At 34.4% G+C, this 25,159-nt stretch overlaps 1 protein-coding gene and 2 pseudogenes across 2 annotated transcripts; 1 reads left to right on the top strand and 2 right to left on the bottom strand.

Moving 5' to 3' along the window:
- Nucleotides 1–8,780: 8,780 nt before the first annotated feature.
- On the bottom strand, nt 8,781–10,387 carry LOC143620060 (pollen-specific protein C13-like; annotated as a pseudogene). The gene is made up of 2 exons (XR_013151284.1): nt 10,259–10,387; nt 8,781–9,109 (listed from the first exon to the last, which is right to left on the bottom strand). The product of XR_013151284.1 is annotated as a pollen-specific protein C13-like (transcript).
- Nucleotides 10,388–14,677: 4,290 nt separating this feature from the next.
- Nucleotides 14,678–17,336, bottom strand: LOC143620059 (putative (S)-N-methylcoclaurine 3'-hydroxylase isozyme 2 pseudogene; annotated as a pseudogene).
- Nucleotides 17,337–18,696: 1,360 nt separating this feature from the next.
- Nucleotides 18,697–23,544, top strand: LOC143619891 (putative glucan 1,3-beta-glucosidase A). The gene is made up of 6 exons (XM_077091712.1): nt 18,697–18,890; nt 19,136–19,255; nt 19,378–19,569; nt 19,659–19,817; nt 22,433–22,602; nt 22,699–23,544. Exons 1-6 carry the CDS (start codon nt 18,699–18,701, stop codon nt 23,384–23,386), a joined length of 1,521 nt encoding a protein of 506 aa, XP_076947827.1. The 5' UTR covers nt 18,697–18,698; the 3' UTR covers nt 23,387–23,544.
- The last annotated feature ends 1,615 nt before the right edge of the window (nt 23,545–25,159 follow it).

Here is a 25,159-nt window from a genome sequence, read left to right as displayed (position 1 = left end):
ATTATTTTTTCCGGTATGATCAACAAGATGATATGTTTTTGGTTGATCTTCCGATCATTCGGTTCCAAGATCTTCAAAACCACCAACAGAGATCTGCGGACCGGATGTGTTTCATCTGTTCCAAAGATTATAATAGTGATGACGTGGTCTGTCAGCTGAGTCGGTGCGGTGACGTGTTTCACTCCGACTGTGTGGGAAAACTGCTTCACCATAAACAGACTTCGTGTCCGTATTGCCGAACTCCGGTGTTCTCCGGGCCTTCGCAGGCTCCGATTAAGAGTTTCTGATGTTTTATGTATATATGTTTGATAGGTTTAATTTAATTTAGGGTATTTTGGTTTGGTGCAACAATTGTATAAATCAACTTTGGGAGTTGTATTTCTTTCTCAAATGTTGAAAAAAAAAACTAATCAAGATGTGTATCTGCAAGGCGCAAGCATCATGTTAAGGAGAAATGTGTTGGATGATGTTTGAATAGCTTATGTGCGAGACGAGGTGGCATTTTGTGACAGTGTTTAAAATTGGATAACGTTGTAATGCTCTAACTAGTAGATCTGTAGGCCTCACACCTAGTTTGCACTAAAATAAACATGTCAAAAATACCTGTACTGGATTAATCACACGAACCCCATAAGCGTACTATGAACAAAGATTGTATCAGAGAAACAAACATATGTTGCGACATGATATAACCCTATATATGATGAACTATATATTGAGCATCTACATATATCGGTAGACAACAGTAGCCCTAATTTTTTTACACTGGCATTTTTTCGCTACTTAGAATGTTTCTTAATTCAACCTTTAAAATTATTGTTCCTCTTGAATCAGGTCAGGCCACTTAAATAATGATAACTTTCTGTTGTCATTGAGATGTATAGAAATTTTTTAGACAAGCATAACCATTTATTTTATACTTAAATAATCATTTAAAATGAATGATGAACTACTTAATTAAATTTGATACATGAAAGAAGTATTTAAATTGCAACCCCATATATACTTTGTCCATGTTGGTAGAATGTACCGTCTACATATTTTCATTTTAGATGTCACTTCATTGAAGGTGGTGGATGTAGTTAATGAAAAATTAATAATTGTTTCCTCTTTAATTTTGTTTTGACTTTCTCTGGTTCTATCAGCCATTCGTTTTGGGAATTGGGACCATTACTCGAATGGTGAGATGCATTCTCTATATATGCTAATTGCACACGTCACTTGATTCGTGTTTGTATCTTTGTAGATCTTTGACTAGTATACGGAGAAGCCTCCATCTCTCATACAAAGCAGAACATCACCTTCCGATAGTGTAAAACAAACTAGCATTATATTGTGAGGCCGCCTTTCGAGTCCTGTATAGCGTCCTCGGTTGCCCGTGGGTCATCTATTTGGTTGCCCGAGGGTCATCCATTTGGTCGTATGTATGATAAGGGCCTTGTGATACACATATATGATTGTTGTATAACTTTGGATCCCGACGGGGCTTGTCATTTGTAAATAAGTTGCTTTTATTACACAAACTCACATTTGGTCATAACGAGTCCGGTTAGGCTTTAAGATACATGTGTAACATTATTGTAAAGTATTGGGCCTTGTAATCTCATAACAATTTGTTTTGCCACGATACATGCATATGTGTAACAATATTGCATAATATTGAGTACATGTGTTAGTATGTTGTTTTTGCTAGAAAAATTCATATTAGGTCTTGTTACATGTATATAATTATTGTATATTGTTGGACCTCCGTGGATCTTGCTATATGTTAGCGGGTTTCTTTTATACTAAGCCGTTTTGAGTTCGTCATACGTGTGTAGTGCTTTACTATTGTACTGCTTTATTGGTCCTTGATTGCCGCCCATCTGATGTGTTAAAGAGGTTCATTTAATAATTAGGTTATACCAAACAAAATTAAGTAATAAAAAGCAATATTACATATCACATCCTATACAAATAAAAACATTACATTTCAGATGTTACACATAAAATATACTATATATACTTCCATACGTTCCGAATAATTTACATTTACGTATGACAAACTCATACATACAAAAATTCCGCCATGTGTGTGTGCATGGCAAAACATGCATATACGGGAAACCAACTCATGGTGTGTGTGACTTTAATTCTAGAAGTTGCGATCGACTTCTCACTTCGATTCAATCGCAACAATTTGTTTCAATATACCAAATCATCAACACAGGACTTCGTTTAGAGCTAAAATGATGCAAGTGACTGTGGTGGGGTATTTAAATTCCTAGACTACCAATTCAAACAAACCCGTCAACATCGAATTCATTATTCCTATATACGACACACAATTATTGATCCCACAAGCTAGGGTTGTGACTTGTGATGGAATTAATAGATGACAGTCGCAAAAGGACCCCATCTAGACAAAACACACAAAATTTTGGATGAGAATTTTAACAAGAATTGTATGCTCAAATGAATAAAACGAATTGCTCGTTTTTCTCTATATTGTTTTGTTTTTACTCCCTCTATATATCATCTGTTCTGTCCTTGTACATCGACTTGATAAACGTTTATAAACACAAGCGGTGCGTACGTTTTCTTAGGACACCAGACTCCCAGGCTAGAAATGAAACACGTATAGACACACCGGGACAGTAACATCAACATGTTGGTGTATAAAAACTCCCACGTTCCATTACAAAACATATATCCTTAAACCCTTCACACCTCTAAAATGGCAATAATCATCATCTTCAACATATGTGTTACACTCCTCCTAACTCTTCGCATCAAGAGTGAATTACTCACTCTCCTAAAATATTATTTCTTCCGGTATGATCAAATTCAACAAGATGATATGTTTTTGGTTGATCTCCCGATCATTCGGTTCCAAGATCTTCAAAACCACCGACAGAGATCTGTGGACCGGATGTGTTTCATATGTTCCAAAGATTACAACAGTGATGACGTGTTTCACTCCGACTGTGTGGGAAAACTGCTACACCATAAACAGACTTCGTGTCCGTATTGTCAAACTCTGGTGTTCTCTGGTCTTTCGCAGGCGCCAGTTAAGAGTTTTTGATAGGTTTAGAGTAGTTTGTTAGGTGTATGTAGTTGTTGGAGACACTGATCGATAACTCCACTTTTATTAACGGAGTTGTATTTTATATCTCAGTTCTCAAATGTTAAAAATAAAATAATTTAACTAATCAAACATGTTTTCGTGTCCATAGGAATTAACTGTGTGTAGTGGTAACGCAAGAACAAATTACTCTGTTTTTTTCTAATGTAATTTTCATTCACACACTAACTAAATAAATGCTATCAACAAATTTCAGAAATATGAAACTTACATATACATGGCATAGTAGATAAAGACTAACGTTCACAAAGCCTAAGTGCACTAAATTAGAAGATCAAGCAAATATTGTGTTTGTGTATCCTATCACGGCAGTCCCGAGACTTGCTAGAAAGTTTTGGACGAATGCAAAAGAAAATTTGGAGGTATTAAGTAAAACGATTTTTCTTTTTAAATATGTTTAAACAATTAAATTTTTAAATGGACATGTTTTAGGTTTTATAATTTTTTTTATTAAAAATAAACTTAAATTAATTGGTTAGTTTTGTTTAAACATTAAGAATACATATTGATTAAGAATACATATTGTTTTATAATAACATTTTGAGAATATATCATATAATAGTAATCAGCTTTCAAAACTATTACAATTAGGTCACTCGTGCATATTTTTCTCAAATCGGGTCACTAATCTTCAAATCAAGTCTCATCTATTTTTTTGTGCATCAAAAAATAAATAAAGGATAAGATGTGGGGGTCGGAATTTAAAATATACGAAGTTAAATTAAAAAAATTTTACAAAACACTAATTATATTAAAATTTAAAAATGAAAAATAAAATCAACGTCTCCACTTAGCGTTAATTTAAAAAAAAAGATAAAAAGATTTTTTATATGAAACAGAAAAGAAAAAAAGGCTAAAAAAAACATGTTAAAACCTTTAATTTAATAAAATATAAAAGTTGAGTGACTTAATTGAAACATTTTTTTAAGGTTGAGTGATCTAATTGAACACTTTTAAAACTTGGTTACTATTCTATGAAATTGCCTCTAAGATTTTTATAAAGAATTTTGGCCTAGAAATTCTCAGGCTTATACCCCGTTAATGAGATCGGGAGCTGCCGCGACCCGGCCCCCCCCCCCCCCCCACAAGAGCCTTCTTTGTATCTGATAAAGGTTCGATAAAGAGGGCAGTGGCGAAGCTTGAGAAAAATTATCGGGGGGGCCGAAGTTATGGATTCAAACATTTTTGGGTCAGCGGTTCGGTTTGAGTCGGATCAAAGTCAAACAATATAAAAATTTTCGAGTTAGTGGTTCGGGTCGGGTCATGATATACCTATTACCTAATAAAAAAACAACAGCACGATTCGGTTAAATTACAATACTAATCAAGTAACTCTGAGTTCATACAAATCGAGTTCTGAGTTCAAAAAAAAGCAACAGTACGATCAGTGGCGCAGGTTAGTTGATTCGAACCTAATTTAGTAATTTTAACCCAATTCGACTCTGAGTTCATACAAAATCGACCCTATTTTAACCCAATTTAACTCTAATTTCAACCCAAATTAAGTATTACCGGTTACGAAGGTCGGGCTCTGGTATTCCGGTCGGCGTTGGTGGCGAGAAGAGGTGGCACTTCGGCTGGGGGCTGGGCGCTGGCGGCTGTGGACGATCGCTGCAGGCTGCAGCTATTGCCGTTTCACCTTTTGACGGACGTTTGGAATGCCGCTGGAGTCTGGAGACCCGTGCGTAGGCGCGAAGGCAGAACCCTAATTCAAACCGTCATTTGTTATTTGATATATTTTATTGATTTAACAACTTTAGCATATTTACAATACAAGCCCTTAAAGTTTAGGATTTCTTTTAAAAAAAGCAAATTATAATAATAAACAGACTTTAAAATAAAATCAAATGTCGGGTTTTTATAAAATAAAATATGTGGGAACCAGGATTATTCTATGGAGAAATTATTTTTGGGGGCCGGGCTCGATACGTATAAAAACAATCTGGGGGGGCTGGCTCAATACCTATAAAAATTTTCAGTCGAATATCGAAAAATATACACTACCGACCGGAAAAACCGGGGGGGGGGCACCCCCTGGCCCCAATTAACCCGCGCCAGTGAAAGAGGGATTGTATCCGATACATATATAGAAGCTTGGGTTAGCAAATACCTTGAGTTAGCTAGGAAACACATGTCATAACCGTATTAACATATATAACCATACGATATAATCTCGTATACTTTCTAACACATATGTCAACCGGATTAACTTATATAACCACAGGATTCAACTACATAATCTCATATAGCTTAACCGTACGCTTTATCTATCGTATAGAATATATTCAATCTATATATTTGTATAGATGTTACATTGTTACCTTTTTATATTAACTATGTCTATGAAGAGGGCAGATGCATGCGATTTAATACAATTATATTTCTTCATATATAATAAAACTAGCTTTAGAGCCCGTGTGACACACAAGATAATCCAAATAATAAAGTTATAAATAAAACAAATAAGTACATACTGTATATAAAAAAAATGATTACATCTATGCTTATATCTATATTATGTGTGTATAAATTGATTTTATTTATATCAGAAAATGACTTTTTTTTTCAAAAAATAAAATGAACTTAATAAATAATAATAATAATAATAATAATAATAAAGCAAGTGCAAAAACATACCTGAGAACGGTCCATCTTTGAAAGAATTTTGGTTATGGACCAATTTCAAGAATGACTTTTCATACAATAATAGTTATGAGCTACACCATAAAAATTATTTTTATTATTTGAGGGGGCTTCTCCACTTTGTCATAATGACAACACATAAAAATAGCACGTTAGCCTGTTCAATTTTGTGAGTGTTTTGCTTCACTTGAGCATAATTTTGTATGACATGTTTCACACATTACATTTTAATCACAGTTAAAAGAAAAGTCAATGTTGACACAAATGTTTCAAATTTGATAAAAGTTAGAAGCATTGATACGCCTGGAGGTAGCATGTCGAAATTGTTCGCCGCTTTCTCTTAAATTTTAATAGTTGTGGGAAAAATAGTCAATTAGCCAAATCCCGAATCTTTTCATTATTTTCAACAATGTCATTGAAAATAAATTCGAAACCTAAATCACGTTTAAAATTCGAACTTTCGTTTGTTTGGCATTTTCAAGTCAAAACTTTGAACCCGTAACAAAATTAATGATAAATCTACTTGCATTTTCAAACTTTTAAAAATACACATATTACCCCTTTTCGACCCGTAACAAATTTTGAGCCAAATGTAGTTAACTTGTACCACACAATTTATTTACCTAATTGTGACCCATAACAATCAAATTTAAGTTCCACAAAAAATATCAAACAATCATTGATAAAAAACCCGAGAAACTGACTATGATAAACTTTATTATATATGAAAGTGAATGGTATATATTATTATATTTTAACATATATATAGTTTAGTAAATTAACTGGAAAAAAAATGGATAGATTTAACGTAAATATTTATAATTTATAAAAATATTTATTTTTATAAAACTATATAGTAATAAAATAGAGTTTAAAAGAAAGTGAATAATTTAATCATGTTATATATATAATATAAATACAATGTAAAAGTAAAGTGAGTAATTATTCATCTATGACATAATTATTAGTTTGAAGGGAAAAAAGTTATGAGTTTTAACTACAAACCGGCATACGTCCATAATTATTTTACTTTATTAGATTAACTAGATAAAATATTTTTTAATCATACCATTATTGGATTTTCTCCAATTCTATCAGCCACTCATTTTGGGACCCTTAAATAGACCAATGCTGATATATTTAATTTCCATGATAATCATACACGTCACTTGACTAGCGTTTGTATCTTTGAAGATATTTGACTACTACACGGTGAAACCTCTGCCTCTCATACAAAATTAGAGAGTAGCACACTAGCACAGTAACGCTAGTACATTCCGATATAGAACAAAATTGCATTATGTCCGCAAATTAGTAACTAAAGGCCATATATCGATAAGTGGACCACCCAAAAAATATATATTTTTTCAAACCCTTTGAAGGTGTACATATTTGGAAACCTATGTATGTTTTAACTGTACATTTGATTACATATTTGTGCTAACTTAAAATTCTTATATTTATTATTTAACTTTTTATAGATACATGGGTAAATAACTAAATATCTATTTAATCATCTGTGTAGAGTTTGTGACAAGATGGAACCAAATTATGGGAGTGTGTTCAAGCCCATATAGAAACTTGTGAAGAAGACTAACATGAATGGGATATTTTGGGTCAACAGATTCCGGAGGTTGTCTAAGATATATTATTTCAGTGAGATCACCGAGTGCATTCTGAAAATCAAGTTGGTGAATCAGCCATTGGTGTGACAGTCAAAGATAATACCACCCGAATTGTTGATTTAATTGCCGGACTAAAAGTTTCATGAAAGTCAATTCCTGGTTTTTGCAAAGCCTTTTGCAACAAGGCGTGCTTTCGGGTGAAAGCACCATTATGGCCTAGCTTTAACCTTTTTGACAGTCGGAAACATGAATAAAAGAGTAATTTCGATTTTTTCTCGGTTCGAATTTCAGCCATTCGGTTCGGTTGTAAACAAGCCAAGCAACGAGCAAGCCTTCGCTTGGTTCGGCTAAGGCTGGTGAACAGCCAGCCGTGAAACTGTATTGACTGGGCCATTGGGCTGAACTAAGAGATTTTAAGAAACTTGACGGGCCAGCCAGTATCCTAGGTCAAACCATCGGTTCATCACCCATAAACAATGATATGATGATCTAATATCTTATTTAGCGGCCAGTATCCTAGGTCAAACCATCGGTTCATCACCCATAAACAATGATATGATGATCTAATATCTTCTTTGCTAAATCGATCATTCTCAAAATAGTAACTTAATTGTTGGAGATGCGGGGTATCGATCCCCGTACCTCTCGCATGCTAAGCTAGCGCTCTACCATCTGAGCCACATCCCCATTTTGTTAACTTACTTTGGTAACCTATATATATCTAAACATTTTCTAAAACTAATAACTACATTGACACATATTAATAATCTATTTTATATGTATAATAAAATAAATTTGTGTTCGAGTGAGTCGGTTTTGAGCTCAAATTGAAACAAAACAAAATTTCAGTTTTTGGGTTTTCGGGTTTTTTGTTTTTGCATTTGAGCCCGAATAAAAATTGGTGCGGAATAGTGAAATGGGCTTGAAACTTTTAGAAAAAAGGTATTTGTAAACAGCTTGTTAATAAATTAGAGCTTAAAACTTATGTCCTGAATACAAGTTTTGTGCATAAATCCAATAAACAATATTTAAACAAGTTCAGGGCGGTAACCAAAATGTAATTTTCGGATTCAGTAAAAGAGAAAAAACGAACCATCAGTAACTAGTTTGGATCAATTCGATTGGTTTGTTTTGTCACCTATTTTGGTTTTGGTTAATCTGTTTTCACCTCACCTTTACTAGATAATATAACATTATGTAATTATATAACGCTGTTAGCTCATAATTGCAACATTTCTCAAATCACTCTAAAACCTACTAGATTAAAGTTGATGACTTGATGAAAATAATCGGTTTGCATACTACTCATAACATATTAAGTCGATAACAACAAATAAATAAACATATTACATTCGAGTTTCGACTCATGTTCTGACTCAGCTTCCAAACTATGTAACAACCACTAATCCTATAAGTGATTGAAGAAGTGTGGTGCAACCCGACAAGATCTCATCCTTCATGAACCCCATAGCATTGGCAAAACGTGTGTCCGATGCAATGCCATTGTAGCTCGTGAGCACCACACGGGCCCTATCACGACCTGGGTCAGCTGTCATGCAGTCACCCATTGGGCTGCTGACTAGGACAACATCACACATTTCATCTCCATGGTCCTCGTTGACTAGAATGTGGTATGTTCCCGTCAAGTCGGTTGTTCCCTCCATGGTGTAAAGTACCTTTTGTTCTTTGTCCTTGCATTCAACCCTAACCTTAGCACCTACAATGCAGCAACCAATGCAAGTTAATTATTGCGTTTTTAAAATACATGGTTTGCAACGAACAACTAAATAAGCAACTTTAAACTGCTTTGTGTTTGATCATTTTGCACAAATTCTTACTTGCCATCTACAAGACGTTTCAATCACTGAATTGTTTTGAAAGATGGTACATCATTCATAAACCCTGTTAGGATATCCTATGGTGTAAAAGGATGTAATCGAGAACAACACTCAAGAGTTCCTGGCCGCCAACATCATTAGCAAAAGCCGAAGTTTTTTCGCCACCATAGGTTTTGTAGAGAATAATAAAGACTGACAATAGCGGATGTGTATGGAGTATATGGACTACCATCGATTGAAAGAAACCACAAGGAAAACAAGTTTCTAGTTCCCTTGATCGAAGACTTATTGGATGAGTTAAGTAAAGGCTACAATATTCTCCAATCTCAACCTAAGTTCCGGCTATCACTAGGTTCGGATGTGCCCCGAAGACATTCAAACAACGTTCTTCCAGGACCTAATGATAGCCGGGGCATAACTTGAGTTCGGGGAGCACCTTTGTCCCCCCAACTCGTCCAACAAGTCTTCGATTAAAGAAAAAGGAAACCAGTTTTTCACAGTTGCTTTGTTCAGACTGTGGCAATCCATAGGCCCTCGTCGCGGCCCATCCGTCCTTATTTACCAAAACTAGGGCAGCGAAACACTTGACTGTTATTAATGATGATGGTAGCCAAGACGACCTGAGTGGTGTTGCCATTTACGTCCTTTTGCACCCTAGCATACCGGTTTTTGAGTGGTGTACCATCTTTCGGCCATCGATGCGGTAGTGGTACATTTCAAGGGATGAAACAATGGGTGAATTATTATTATTATTATTATTATTATTATTATTATTATTATTATTATTTATCAGGTTTAACGAGCGAGGCCTAAGCAGGATCTAGATCTTAAAATCCACAATATTATCCAACAAATTGGTAATACTGTTACTCAAAGTTCAGATCTACAAAGAACTAAACATCATACAGCTTCATTCACACAGATCTACCAATTTTGTTAACAAATTTAGCAAAAAGAACATGTAAAAAGGTATAAGTGTGCGGTATTTGTGTAACTGTTGCAAAAGGAAAAAGAAGATTGAAGGTTACGTGGAATGTAAGTGGTGGCGGAGGTCTCAAAACCGGCACGGCAAGTATCGCAGTAAACTTTGCCTTGTAAACGGAACGGCCGGCGCTAAGTAGCACGCATAGTGCTAACATAAACATCATTCTCGCCATTGCTGTGTGTGACAGAGAGAAACCACAAGTGAGGGAGGTGATGAAGAAGACAAGAAGAAAGAAGAAAAGGATATGTGATAAAAGAGGTTTTGAATAAAGTAATAGGTTTTGAAGATTGGTCCTTACACTTTTTGTAAGTTTACAATTTAGCAAGCATTCTATTTGATTCTCTAAGTTTGTAACTCAACTTAAGGGTGTTTATAAACCCTAAAACCGTACCAAACGAAGAAAGTCGAGCGTTTGTACGGTTTAAAATGCATACGGTTTGTTTTAATGATTTGACGGATTACTGTTTGGTTTATGATTGGAAACTTGAAACCAATTGTGTTAACTGAACCGGTTATTTTAGTTTCTTAAGAATATAAATTTATGCATATATATAATATTTATTAAAGTTCTCAATATTTTGTCAAAACCACTAAACCGTCTAAACAGAATCATCAATCAATCAAACTGGCCAATTTAGTTTGTCTTTTTCTATAACTTTAGTTAGCAGTTCAACCTGAAACTTTCTTTTAACAAATAAAAGATTATTAAAGTTTTAGATGATATATGATATAAATCTTGTAATCAAATCACAACTTGTAACAAATTAACATAGAAAAATTTGACAAATAAATATGTCGAGAGGGACAAGGGACTAATAGTGAATTGTGGCATTATAAAGGGGTGATTCCCTCAATCTAGTCTTCATTTTTCTAATTGTGGTTTCCATTTGTTCTTTTTATGTTTTCACTTGTTCATTTGAAAAAATTGTCGCTTCACTTTTTATTGCACATGGCTAGCAGCAACTGGTTGGATTTAATTTTCACTAAGCGGGATTATCAGGGACATGTGGGACGATTAAGGAGGTGGGTCCTACATTCTAGTTTTCTTTTACTCATTTTGGTCTCCATTCGTTCGTTTGAGCTTCCATTTGTTCGTTTGAAAAGTGGCGTTTCTGTTTTTACCGAACGCGTCTAGCAACAACTCGTGGCCTTTTGTTTTCATTGAACGGGTTTATCAAGGACTCGTGAGATAATTAAAGAGACGAATCCATCATTCTCGTCTTCTTTTACTCATTGTGGTAACCATTTGTTTGTTTGGCATACATTTGTTCATTTGAAAATGTCACTTCTATTTTCACTGAATAGGTCTAGCAGCGACTCGTGGGCTTTTATTTTCACTAAACCGGGCTATCAGTGACTCTTTGCATGATTATGGGGGTGATTACCTCAATCTATTCTTCTTTTTCTAGTTGTGGTTTCCATTTGTTCGTTTGTGCTTATATTCGTTCGTTTGAAAACGTGTCGCTTCTGTTTTCACTAGCCGGAGCTAGCAACGGCTGGTGGGATCTAATTTTCACTAAACGGGGATATGAGAGACTCATGGGATGATTAAGGAGGCAAGTTCTTCAATCTAGTCTTCTTTTACTCATTGTGGTCTTCATTCGTTCGTTTGGGCTTCCATTTGTTCGTTTAAAAAAGTGTCGCTTCTGTTATCATTGGACGCGGCTAACTGCGACTGGTGGGCTTTTGTTTTCACTTAATGGGGCTATCAAGGACTCGTGGGATTATTAAGGAGGCTAATCCATCATTCTAGTCTTCTTTTACTCATTGTGGTAACCATTTATTCGTTTGGGCTTACATTTGTTCGTTTGAAAAGTGTCGCTTCTGTTTTCACTGAATGGGACTAGCAGTGACTCGTGGGCTTTTGTTTTCACTAAACCGGGCTATCAGTGACTCGTGGCATGATTAAGGGGGTGATTTCCGCAATCTAGTCTTCTTTTTATAGTTGTGGTTTCCATTTGTTAGTTTGTGGTTCCATTTGCTCGTTTGAAAAATGTCACTTATGTTTTCACTAAACGGGGCTAGCAGCGACTGGTGGGATTTAATTTTCACTAAATGGGGATATTAGAGACTCGTGGGATGATTAAGGAAGCGAGCCCTTCATTCTAGTCTTGTTTTACTCGTTGTGGTTTTCGTTCGTTCCTTTGGGCTTACATTTGTTCGTTTGAAAAGCGATGCTTTTGTTTTCAAATGTTCAAATGGGGTTAGAAGCGACTCGTGGGTTTTTTTTCACTGAACGAGGATATCAAGTACTTGTGGGATGATTAAGGAGGCGAGTCCATCATTTTTGTCTTCTTTTACTGGTTGTGGTTTCCATTGGTTCGTTTGGGGCAATTAGTGACTGATGGGCTTTTGTTTTCACTGAACGAGGCTATCAAAGGCATGTGGGATGATTAAGGAGGTGATTCAATCATTCTAGTATTCTTTTATTCATTGCGGTAACCATTTGTTTGTTTGGGTTTACATTTGTTCGTTTGAAAAGTGTCCCTTCCGTTCTCACTGAACAGGGGTAGCATCGATTGGTGGGCTTCTCTTTTCACTAAACGGGGCTGTAAGTTTGTCTAGATGCAGAAAACCGTCGAAACAAAATCGTTAAACAATTAAACTAGTCAGTTAAATTTGTTTTTTTTCTCTCAAAACATAGTTAGCAGTTCTATCTAAAACTTTCTAGCTTACAATAAATCCAAGATTGTAAAAGTTTTAGATGATATATGATATAAATCTTGTTACTGAATCACTACCTTGTAACGAACTAACAAAGAAAAATTTATAAATACACATGTATAGAGGGACAAGGTCTGTTTATCAAATGTTTTAAAGTACTTTTGTTAGATGAGACATGTAATATGTCTAAAATCTCACTAGTTAATGCTTAAATATTAATATATCATTAATCATTAATATTTTCTTCAAACATAAAACATTATTATGACTTTTACTTCCTTCTATAGTATTCAACTAAAAGTTGGAGTTGTTCTTAGGTAACCTGAACAAATAGAACCTATAGAAATCGTAATTGGAATCATTAACTGCGATATTGTAGTTAGGCTAGTTTAGTATATAGTGGAAAATAAGAGGTCCAAATGTGAAATCTGTCAAGACCACTGTCGTCAAAGGGAAATGAACATGCAGCTGTCAGTGTAGGTGAATAAAATACAGAAGACTCAGAAAGCACGTATTGGGCCCTTTAATAATGCATCTGATTATTCTGATCCGTAACTATTTTATTATTATTATTATTATTATTTAAGTGTCTAACCCGTAAGTAACTAATGAATTAATATTTATCGTGAGAAGTTAGTCTAGTGGTAAGACGTATGTCCTTCTTTACTGGTGACACGTTTTCAATATTTAATTGGGCCAGTTCGAAGGATATCTGGGTGAAGAGACGAATCATGGCTTTAATCCCGGGTTTGAACCCGACAGGGGGCGAGGGTTTACGAATTCTATCTGGTTCCCACGCAACAAAGAGTACGGTCTCACGACGGTTGAGAAGTCGACCTTAGACATAGCACTGAAAATATAGGTTTACATGTGAGATTCTTTGCCGTTCGAAAAAGAAAAAAACTGAAGAAAAAAAACACAAAAATAATTAATTTTAAGAAAAACTATGGTTATAACCTGGGTCTTCAAGAATTTTAAAAAATTTTAAGCAGGAGACGAGTATAAAAAGTCACTCTGCAAAAGGGGTTCATACAAAACATGAAGAGACTTATATTGTTTAAAAAGGGCGCCACTCAGCCAGCCCTAGCAATTGAACTCGGAACCTTTGGTTTCATGGTCAAGCTCAATCATTCTTAATTTTTTCATTGTACTAGAGAGTTATTTTGTGTGCTTTTGTTTTAAAATAAATTTATATATTATAATATATAAGTTTTGTTAAGAGCTATGGCTCCCCGTAGAAGTGGACTCTGTGCAGTTGCACACCCCGCATATGGGTCGGCCCAGCCCTGTTTGTACAAATTTACTTTTGTCTATAAGTTTCTCTTTATTTACATTCATCTTAGCTAAAATCATATGTGAAATACCACTTTTGTATCATTTTTCTTTTATCATGTGTCATCAATAAACATATCTTCAAACAAAAAAAATGTAAAACATAGGCGGTAGTATTTGTTTCATTTGTGTGTTTGATGCGAAAATTGCAACTCAGTAATAGAGTTCGCCGTTTTAAGGCATAAAGTTTAAACGATGAAAATCAATGATTCATAATTCACTTAAAAACATATAGAGAGATCATTATGCATATGTGGCAAATGTTAAAGAATATCAAAGTTTACCAAAAGTAAACTTTTATAAGCATGCGTATTGCACTCGGTATAAGATAATATCCATCCTTAATCTTCAATAAGGTTTCCACTATAAAAGATAGTCATGGTATCTTATTATCTTATTTGATTACAATTACATAGAAGCATTTTAATTTAGTTACATCTAAATGATATAAACCCAATCCATGATGTCAATTCTTGAAGTGTCCATTATTGAGCTTGAAGATTACATGCAATGGCTCCTTCTTGTACATTGCAATATCCATCTCCTCATCCATGTTAATTTCCATGGGGCTTATGTTACCTGGGATGTACCAATCAAAGTTGAAGATCAAAGAAGCAACTGTCAAGAGAATCAACTTGGAAGCCATTGTTTCTCCAGGACACATTCTTCTTCCTGACCCAAACGGTAGGTATCCAAAGTCATTCCCTTTGTAACTCACATTCGATCCGATAAATCTTTCTGGTTTGAATCTCAAAGGATCGTCCCAGATCTTAGGATCACGATTGATTGCCCAAACATTAACTAATATTTGACTATCTTTTGGAACGGTGTATCCCATTACCTCACATGTTTAAATAGCTTTACGCGGTATTAGAAGCGGTCCTGCAGGGTGCAATCTCAATGTTTCCTTAAAGCAAGCTTCTAAGAAAGGAAGACGAACAAGATCCGACTCTTTTACTACATTCCCGTTAATTTGTTCCATAACTTCATCCCTAACCTTCTGCATGGCTTCTTTGTTTTTGAGAAGCTCTGCAACGAACCATTCTATTGTTAAACTTGTCGTTTCAGTTCCCGCTGAAAATAGCTCCTGAAATTAAACAAATGAAAAGATTTTGATACAAAGTTAATCTAAGAGTTAGCAAGCTTCTACTTGAACCAACTAAACAGAGGAAAACATGATAGAAAAGGCCAAACATAAAAATAGCACTACTTGGGTTACAAGTGAAGTTATGGGGCCCATAAGCAGTGGACGAAAGGTCAAGATAAGCTAGATCATGTTTCAAATGGCCATAAGCGGTTTTACCAGCTGTCAGACCTGAATTTCATCGCTTAAAGACTCTGATTAAAACACGGGAGCTTTCCCCCAAATTTAGCATTTTCTAAATCTATCATTTAGCGCACGACACATAAATCTCTGATTAACTTTATTTTGGCGTCTATTTATGTCCAAAATTTGATTAGTTATAAGTTATTATCAATTTCGTAGATTTATCAATACATATCAAATTTTTAAATCCTATATAAGAGACTGATTTAATATTTAGGCATTCAATATATACATCATTTTCACTCCATAATTATTAACTTATTGCATCTTTCATAATTTCATGCTTCCACTCATAACTACAAATTAAAAGGTTTAGAGAAGAAACAGTGAAACCTCCATTAAAGCATTGATCTGTTGATTCAAAAACCCTTTTTCGATCAAAATATCAGCGAAATCTTTAGGGCTAGAACCAAAATTGCCGCGGCTTCGTTTCTTTAGAATACTATCTTCCCAAACAGATCCTAGGTCATGTTCTATAATATGCATAACCTGTTTATACCAACCCTGTAAATCCCATGGACCCAATATTGGAAACATGTCTGGTAACTGTGGCTTTGCAATCATCATAACAAGTCTTCTTACAGCATCCATGACTCCTTTACCCATACCATTTCCTTCATAATCGACTAAGTCGATTGATAACGATGCATTACCTAAAATGTTCATGGCAGTTACAAACATAACATCTTTTATGACTATATCTTCACCTTCTTTTGAAGCTAAATACTTAACCATCTCTATCACATTTTTCTCTCTCATTGTTGCACCAGATTCCAATGCTTTGCCTGAAAATAAGGGTGAGTAAAAAACGAATCAAAACTAAAAAACAAGAAAACCGAGTTGAGTGAAACCGAGTTGAACCGAACCAAATAACTAATCCAAACTAATTAATAACACTTCTTTGTCTTTTTTTTTTCTTTTAAAGGCCAAAATTACGGCTTGGTTTGTCTCGCTCCAAAACTAAACCAAACCAAACCATATATATCGCACCGAACAAAATCAAAATGTAAAACCGAACTTGTTAGAATGTTTGTTAATGGATTTATAACCCACATTCATTATTTTGGATTCAAAACTTCATGCTCGAATTCATTAACAGATGGGTTAGATTCTTAAGTCTTAACTGAAATTTAGACCAAAGATTTAACACTCAAATTCATTATTTTGTATCGGTTTTTTCTAGGCACAAATATTTTAAGCCCAAAGGTAAAGCCAAAAACCACCCCATAACCTAATTAATTAACCCAACCCATACAAAAGAGAATCCGAAACTGTGGCCCTAGTTTAAGCCCAAAACCGACCCAAATAGACTCATGCACACCCCTACCTGACAAAAGCTCCGTCTTGTAAATGTTACGTAAAAATCTCCAATTATCGTCGCATTCTGACGTGAAAACCAGATTCATGTTGTGCACAGTTGGTTTCTTGTCTTGAAGTAGTCGAGATACATCTCGACCCGAAAGAACATCATCATGAGTTCTGAGAATCTCTGAAGCTGCGACTGATGATGACGCCACAACAAGGACTCGCTGACCAATTCGAAGTGAAATGAGTGGTCCGTACAGTTCGGACATCTTGCAAAGACGAACATGAGGATTCTTTCTTCCGATTTGGAAAATGTTGCCGATGATTGGCCATGGATATGGACCTGGTGGAAGTGGAGGATAATATTTTGAAGAATTGCGATTAATAATCATTCGGATAAAGATGAAAATTAGAGGCCATGGAATTAAGAGAATGATAATCTCTCTAGTTGTAATTGTTTCCAGATTCATTGTGAGTTAGCAACAATGAGATCGAAAATGGCACCTGTTTATTATTATTGTATATGTTTGTTGTCAATCATGACGAATATAAAATGGAAGCTTGCTCCATGAAATAGGGAAGAGTATCATGCAACCTTTTTTTTATATTGTTTTGGAACTTCAATATTGATTTAACGTAATATCAATATCCGATCATAGGATTGGTGGCGATTACCGAATCTGAATATTTATATCTAGCATGACAACAATCATACCCAGTAAATTCCTCGAGTAACTAGCTCTTGGTGGGAAAACTTTTATGCAGCATGAACGTATAAAATAAGCATACAACGAATAACAAGTTGATTTCAACTCGATATTGACCATGTTTAAGTTTCTATCAAAGTTTTCTAAGGGTTAAACTAAACGTACATTCCATTTCTACTCGTCATACCCCACCTCCTATATATATATATATATATATATATATATAAAGTCAAATCACCCTTGTCATATTCCACCATTGGAATTTTTTAAAATGGTTTTCTTTTTAGAAAAAAAAAGATTCAAAAAATGTTAGACTAAATAATTTTTTTACTAAACCAAATAAAAAACGTCACAAATTATGTAATTAATAAATTCTTTATTTGTAAGAAAATGATTTAAAAAAAAAGGTTGTGTGACCAAACCTTTCTTATAAAATCATATTCTTGTGAATAAAGAATTTAATTACTTAATCTGTGAGGAATTTATAATAACTGGTTTCCTTCGTAACTGATAGAACATGGTACTTATGAAAGTAACTTACTAGAGAAACATGTTAGGAAGGTCATTGAATAGTCTTTTGGTATATTATGAAAGTAAATTATTGAGCAGTCTTTTGGCATATTTATTCTTACGGGTTGAAGAGAAGTCCAATATTTATCAATTCATTGCACAATCAAAGGTGGTCAAAGGTTCGATCTAGAAGCTGACCAATTCTCGTCTGGATTGCTGTCGACTTTAATAGGATATAATATACAGGTTTATGCCAGAATTTAACATATTTTATTAACATTTTATAACCATAACTTGGATCGAGTGCTTATATGGTGCTTGGATGAGTCAGGAAATTTAATATTTAAATTATCTCCTAATGTAAAACCAATTAAGCCGTTCTTAAATAATATTCTTACAAATTCTTAATATCAATACAATATTTACATTCAAAGTCCATGTTCATTGTTATGTTATTGTTATATTTTATCAATAGGACATAGCCTCATTTTTCTTATTTATAATTGCAAACATTTATTTTTATTTGTGGGGTCATGATCGACTTGTGAACACAAATGCACCTTTAACCAACCATGCTCCTATATATACACACCCTCGATTGTGAGCACAGGTGTACCTTCAAACTAAAGAAAAAGTCAATGAAAACACCAATTTCAAAAAGGCAGCTATTGGGGATTGTTTCTCTGTTTGCTTTATTCATAATCTCCGATGGACGAACGTTGAACACAAACCACCAGAAGATCAGAGCCGTTAATCTTGGAGGCTGGCTAGTTACTGAAGGCTGGATGAAACCTTCTCTCTTTGATTCCATCCCAAACAAAGATTTCTTGGTTTGTTTCCAATTTACCTTATTTACGCGCGCGCAATTAAGTCTGCATCCGGTTAACATGTTTTCGCGTGCATGTTACAACATGTTAAGCAGTTTTTTTCTTCTGCGTCTGTTTAACTTGTTTTTATGTGAGTTAAACATGGAAACAAGTTAAACAGACGCATAAATATTTAACTTTTTTTATTGCTGCTTGGTTAATTAAATGTTATACTTAAAAAAAATTACATATGAATTGATCATCAATAGGATGGGGCTGCACTTCAGTTTAAATCCAAAACGATAGGGAAATACCTTGCTGCAGAGCTCGGTGGAGGTACAATCATCGTCGCAAACCGTTCATCTGCCTCCGGCTGGGAAACTTTTCGGGTAATTTCATTCGGTGCTTTAGCGACTAAAATGTGGTTGCAAAAGTTTAATAATGCATCTTGAAGTTGAGAAAATGTTTTTTTTTTCTTGGTTATACAGTTGATTTAATTTGTTTGGTACAGTTGTGGAGGATCAATGAGACCAGTTTTCACATGCGGGTGTTTAACAAACAGTTTCTAGGACTTGACTCAACAGGGATCAATTTGGTCGCCGTTTCAAATAATTATCAAACGTCGGGCGTGTTCCAGATTATTAGAAAATCTGATGATTCGAATCGTGTTCGGATTTTAGCCCCAAATGGGTTTTACTTGCAGGTTCTTTTGTCACAAGTTTACGTTTCTTTAATTATTAAAAGCACGTAAGTTTTACCGACTCATTTTCGTGTGGTTTGTATGAATTGTAGGCGAAAACAGAAGATGTGGTGACGGCCGATTCGAAAGGAGACGGGCAATGGAGAGATGATGATCCTTCGGTGTTTGAGCTGACAATAGCTCAAAGATTGCAAGGAGAATACCAAGTGACTCATGGCTACGGCCCATTAAAAGCCCCACAAATCATGAAAGTATGATGCTACTTATTTGAATATATTTTATTAAATTTGCGGGTTACATTTATTTTAATAGGGTCACCAGCCAATTACGATGCACGAAAAATGAAGTAGCTTATGACAAGAAAGTCATCATGGATTCATTGATGCCTTCCAAGTCAGATATATAAATCAATACCACTTTAACTTTTAGACATTCTAAACGTCAAAGGCTTTGACCGTTGACTCTATGATTTTAGTTCAGTCAAAGTTTCTTAGGTGTCAAAACATCTGTTTACCTGTTAGGTTACTCTTGGGTTATAAACCCCTCTCTATCCCATACCAGAGGTTGAATAAAATATTAAAAAATCAGTAATGATAAATTATAAGACCACATCTATAATATATATATATATACGAAAACCCTAAAATCCTACGTGTCGGAATATGGTCGCTCCCCCCTTTTATGAAAGTCACCAGATTGTTTGGTTTTTAAATGAAAGTCTCTCATTTATTTAACTCAAATTCATGGGTATAGGTCTTACCAAAACCAAATAGCTCTTAAACGGGTTATAACATCTCATTAAATTAAAAATTAATCTTATCAATTATTTGATATGAAAATCTTATAAAATAGGGATATACTAAAATTTAATATCTAATTTAAAAAAAAATATTACTTATCATTAATAAACAATTTTATAATAAAAAACATAAGCGGGTCATGGATCACAAAATCCAGATAGCTTTCAAAACGGGTTATAATATATTATTTATTTATGAAACTCTTTCATCATCAAACCCTAAGTATATTATTAACTTTCTTACAATAAAGAAAATTAAAATCCAAAAAATAAATATTAAAAAACGAAAAATGTAAAACAACCATTCTCTCAAGCCATCAGATTGCTTTATTTGTAAATGAAGGTTTCTCGCGCATTTGACCCGAATTCGCGGCTAAAGGTCTCACCAAACCCAAATAGCTCTTAAATGGGTTATAACATCTCATTATATTAAAAATTAATCTCATAAAATATTTGATATGAAAATCCTATAAATATGAATATACTAAAAATTAATATTCTTTTTTATTTAAAAAAGATACTATTTATAATAAAGAAAAACTTTATAATAAAGAAAATAAACAGGTAATGGGTATCACCAAACTCAGATAGTTTTTAAACCGGATTATAACATATCATTTATTTGTGAAACCATTTTATCATCAAAACTCAAGTACACTAATTATTAACTTTCTTACAATAAATAAAATTAAAATCCAAAATATACATATATAAATATTAAAAACAAATAATGTAAAACAACTCCCGTAATACGGAGGATAAAATCTAGTTTTAAAATAAGATACGATTGAAATTATGTATAGGTTACCTACTAACAATTTAAGTATCTCACATAATATATGATATTTAATATATTATGTTTATTACATATACAATGTGGTGAAATATGAGAAACTGTAAAAAAGGAGTCTTGGGATCGCATCATCGTGACACATGGCACAACTAATTACTTATTTACAAAATATGTATTTATTTTAAAATTTTATGGGTCACATTTATTTTAATAGGGTCATCAACTAGAGCATTTACTTCTCATTATCATTATCTTTGCTGGTTCTTATTAAAATCAAAACGATTATAATAAATTGGCAGACAAACGGGTAACGAGCTGCGCCGCAACCCCTTTTAAATTGCAAAACCAATTCTACTAAAAACAAAGCGTTGGGTCGTAGGAGACGAAAAAGTACTATGTACGACACGCTGAACTCTGTTTAGAAAATTCACAGCCTTCGGGGCCAGAAACCCAAATGTATCAAACACAAAGGGAAGAAATACATGTTGATTTTCTAAACAGGTTTTTTCGTGTTTGACAACTTTGCCCGATTCGGCCTTCAACGCAGCCTGACCCACAACAAATCCGCGGTCCCTAAGCCCGATAAGAGAAGACACTCATGTAAGGTCCACACAAGCGTGTTTCCACCCTGACCACCCAAACACAAGAATATCAGCTGGTCGTAACGTGGACCTCTCTTCGAGCGGATCTGTAAGAAAGTTAACAGGGGCCTCCTTTTTAGCAGAGATCCCTGCCCGTTTAAGAACATCACACAGAACATCCCTAACCAAATCATTTATGTATTTAAAACCAGGCAATTCTTTGCAATGCACCGCATGGTCCCCAAAGGAATCCAAACAGACTTTGCGGCAAACTGGGCAAGGCTCATCAATCGGAAACATAGGGATCATTAGCCGGTACTTAAGGATAGCCCGGTACTCCAACCCCGACATGTGTTGACCTAATCCTTCAATGGGGACGACCGTTAAAAAATGAACATGAGTTTAACAAGACATCATTTGATGCCTTCAAAGTCAAATATACGAAAGTAAAACTACTTTCTAACGGGGTTTAGGTTTAATACAACGTGTATGCTTTGTAAAATGCAGGTTACACAGATTAAACGACAGTTTACCTTGTAACTTTTTTTTTGCAGACGGTTTATGAAAACCAAATTCCTTTTAAACTTTTTGTACATTCTAAAAGTTTAATGTTTTGACCTTTTTTACTTTATCATACTTAAAACAAAATTTCCTAAATGTCAAACCGTGAGTTTAATTTGTGGTTTCATTCAGAATCACTGGAGCACATTCATAGTAGAAAATGATTTCAAGTTTATCGCAACAAGTGGATTAAACGCCGTAAGAATCCCAGTTGGATGGTGGACCGCTAGTGATCCAACACCACCGAAGCCTTATGTAGGAGGATCATTGCAATACCTTGATATGGCCTTCTTATGGGCAAAGTATGCATATATTCTTTTTCTTCAAGCATATATTTTTATTTATGAAAGCAATATAATAAGTAATACAATTTTGCATTTGAACATTTATGTATATAGGAAATATAACTTGAAGGTGATATTGGATCTACATGCTGCTCCAGGCTCCCAAAATGGTTTCGAGCATAGCTCATCTCGTGATGGTTTTATTGAATGGGGCCAAACGGAAGAAACTATACAAGAAACGGTTCGTGTCATTGAGTTCTTTACTTCTAGGTACGCGAACAATCCAAGCTTATATGCAGTTGAGCTCATAAATGAGCCTAATGCAAATGGGGTGTCACTAAGCATACTGACGAAGTATTATGAAGCTGGCTATAAAGTCGTACGAAAGCATGCTCCCGATGCCTTTGTGATTCTATCAAATCGACTTGGTGGTGATTCTAAAGAACTCTTTCCTGTTGCGAGTGGAATGACGAATGTTGTTATTGATGTTCATTACTACAATTTGTTTTCAAGCATTTTTGATGATATGACCGTTGAACAAAACATTGATTTCGTTCAAACGAATCGTTCAAATGAACTACAAGCCATCACAACATCAAATGGACCGCTAACTTTTGTAGGAGAGTGGGTGGCCGAGTGGCAAGTTAGAGGAGCTACTAAAGAAGAATACCAGAGGTTTTCAAAGGCTCAACTAGATGTGTTTGGACGTGCAAGCTTTGGATGGGCTTATTGGTCACTAAAGAATGTGAATAACCATTGGAGTATGGATTGGATGATAAAAAATGGTTATATTAACCTTTAGCAACGTACCAGAATATCATTTGAACATTTAAAATTTATGCCCACTTTAAATCGAAGTCATTTATAACCCTCTTTTATTCGTCAGGTTGGCCTGAATATAATCCCTTAAATATTAATCAACTGCATCACAAAAAATGTTCGTATTGGTTGTCGAATTGACAACGGTGTATCAATAATAAGTTGTAAGAAGATTGAACCTTTATGTGGGGGTTCTTACATCTCTTCCAGTCTTCCCTAAATTATTATTGTCTTCATTCAAGAAATATTGTAATCAATTCTATGCTTTACAATGTCATTTCTGAATCTTGTATAGCTTTTGAGTCCCTTAATCGGTCCTAGATTCCAATCCATCATGTGAGAGGTAAATCATTAATACCAAACAATCCTACACGGCAACAAGTTCGTCTTTCAGCAACAATGGATTTTCCTCACTTTGTGGTGTTCTTTCTTATTGCACTTATTATCCAAAAGTCCTAGTTATAAAACAAACTCGACTAAACACCCTAGGATATTCATCTCTAAATACATTTGACTTACAATCTTATACATTAATAAATAAAAAAGAAATAAAAAGTTTAGCTGTACAAAAGTGTAGGAGAAAAATGTATTAAAATGAAAATATTGTAGTGGGGAGGAACCTAACAAAAGGTGATTCATAAATTGTAAAATGCAAGTTGCGAGACCAGTGGGCACGGTTGGACCATTTTGGCAATAATTGACACCCTAAAGAAAAAGTTGACACCCTTACAAAATTGTAAAACTTTTAACCACTAAATCAAAAAGTCTGCCATCCTAAGAACTAGTATTTTACCCGTCCGGTGAACGGGAATATTAATACAGAAATGTGACGTTACACAATTCAGTAACATGAACGATAGCTATACTTACTAAAATCCCATAAAGATACTTAGCAAAAAAATAACTATATATCATATAATTGAAAGTGGTTCAATACACCACAAAGAAAGTAGATTACAAGTTTGTATGAGAACAAAATATTTAAAAAAAATAATAACCTACTAATCGTGTGTCATAGTAGATTGGATCTTCATGTACATCAACCAAAACTTGCAAGAAAGTAGGTTAACATATTATTCGAAACTTGCATCACCGAGTCAACCAAGTAGTTTTTTTGTGGATATTAAAGAACTTTTATGTGTTTAAGAATAGACGTATAGTGGTCATGATGTAAACTGGTCTAACCCGACCTGTTTTTAGATTTCCAATTTCCTATTTTTTTGTTTATAGTTAAAGCCAAACCAAAAGTAACACTTGGTTTGCTAATTTGGGGGCTGATTTATTGGGTTCGGGCCATGTTCTATATTAACAATATCAACTTAAACATTACATATTTTGAGGTGGTTTAGCTCACATTACATATGTAGTAGGTTGCTTACACGTGTAGTTAAGCACGAATTGAATATATAGACGCATTTTTCAAACATTAACTTTTGAATAAATATTTGTTATATAACTTAATAATGCTTAATTTGTTGTTCATAATTGGCTGCCAGCCTAATTAATTTTTTCTTTTTTTAATAAATATTTGTTCTTTTGAATCTCTATGAGGTGTGAACTGTTATCCTTTTAAATTGTTCTAGTTAGTGTTGTGAAAAGTGTGAAGCACTAGAACATTACATTTTAGTTTTTTTATTCTTACGATTTAGATTGCCTAACTTTTTGTTTATTATTTATTTTAACTAGTTTTTTACCCGGCGCGCATTGAGCCGGGCAGGTCGATAAAACTCTGACGGTGGTAAAACCCAAGTGTTGA

Source organism: Bidens hawaiensis, unplaced genomic scaffold, assembly GCF_021521415.1.
Source record: "Bidens hawaiensis isolate Kalapana, Puna unplaced genomic scaffold, B.hawaiensis_p1.1 tig00002525_1, whole genome shotgun sequence".
Taxonomy (NCBI): domain Eukaryota; kingdom Viridiplantae; phylum Streptophyta; class Magnoliopsida; order Asterales; family Asteraceae; genus Bidens; species Bidens hawaiensis.
The sequence above is the reverse complement of the archived record's forward strand: the minus strand, read 5'-3'. Positions and strand labels throughout refer to the sequence as shown.

Excerpts from the sequence above, each read along its gene's own strand:
- LOC143619891 (XM_077091712.1), top strand. The coding sequence starts at position 18,699 with ATGAAAACACCAATTTCAAAAAGGCAGCTATTGGGGATTGTTTCTCTG. Across the intron at positions 19,818-22,432 it reads AAGCCCCACAAATCATGAAA|AATCACTGGAGCACATTCAT; the intron begins GTATGATGCTAC and ends GGTTTCATTCAG. Across the intron at positions 22,603-22,698 it reads ATGGCCTTCTTATGGGCAAA|GAAATATAACTTGAAGGTGA; the intron begins GTATGCATATAT and ends TTATGTATATAG.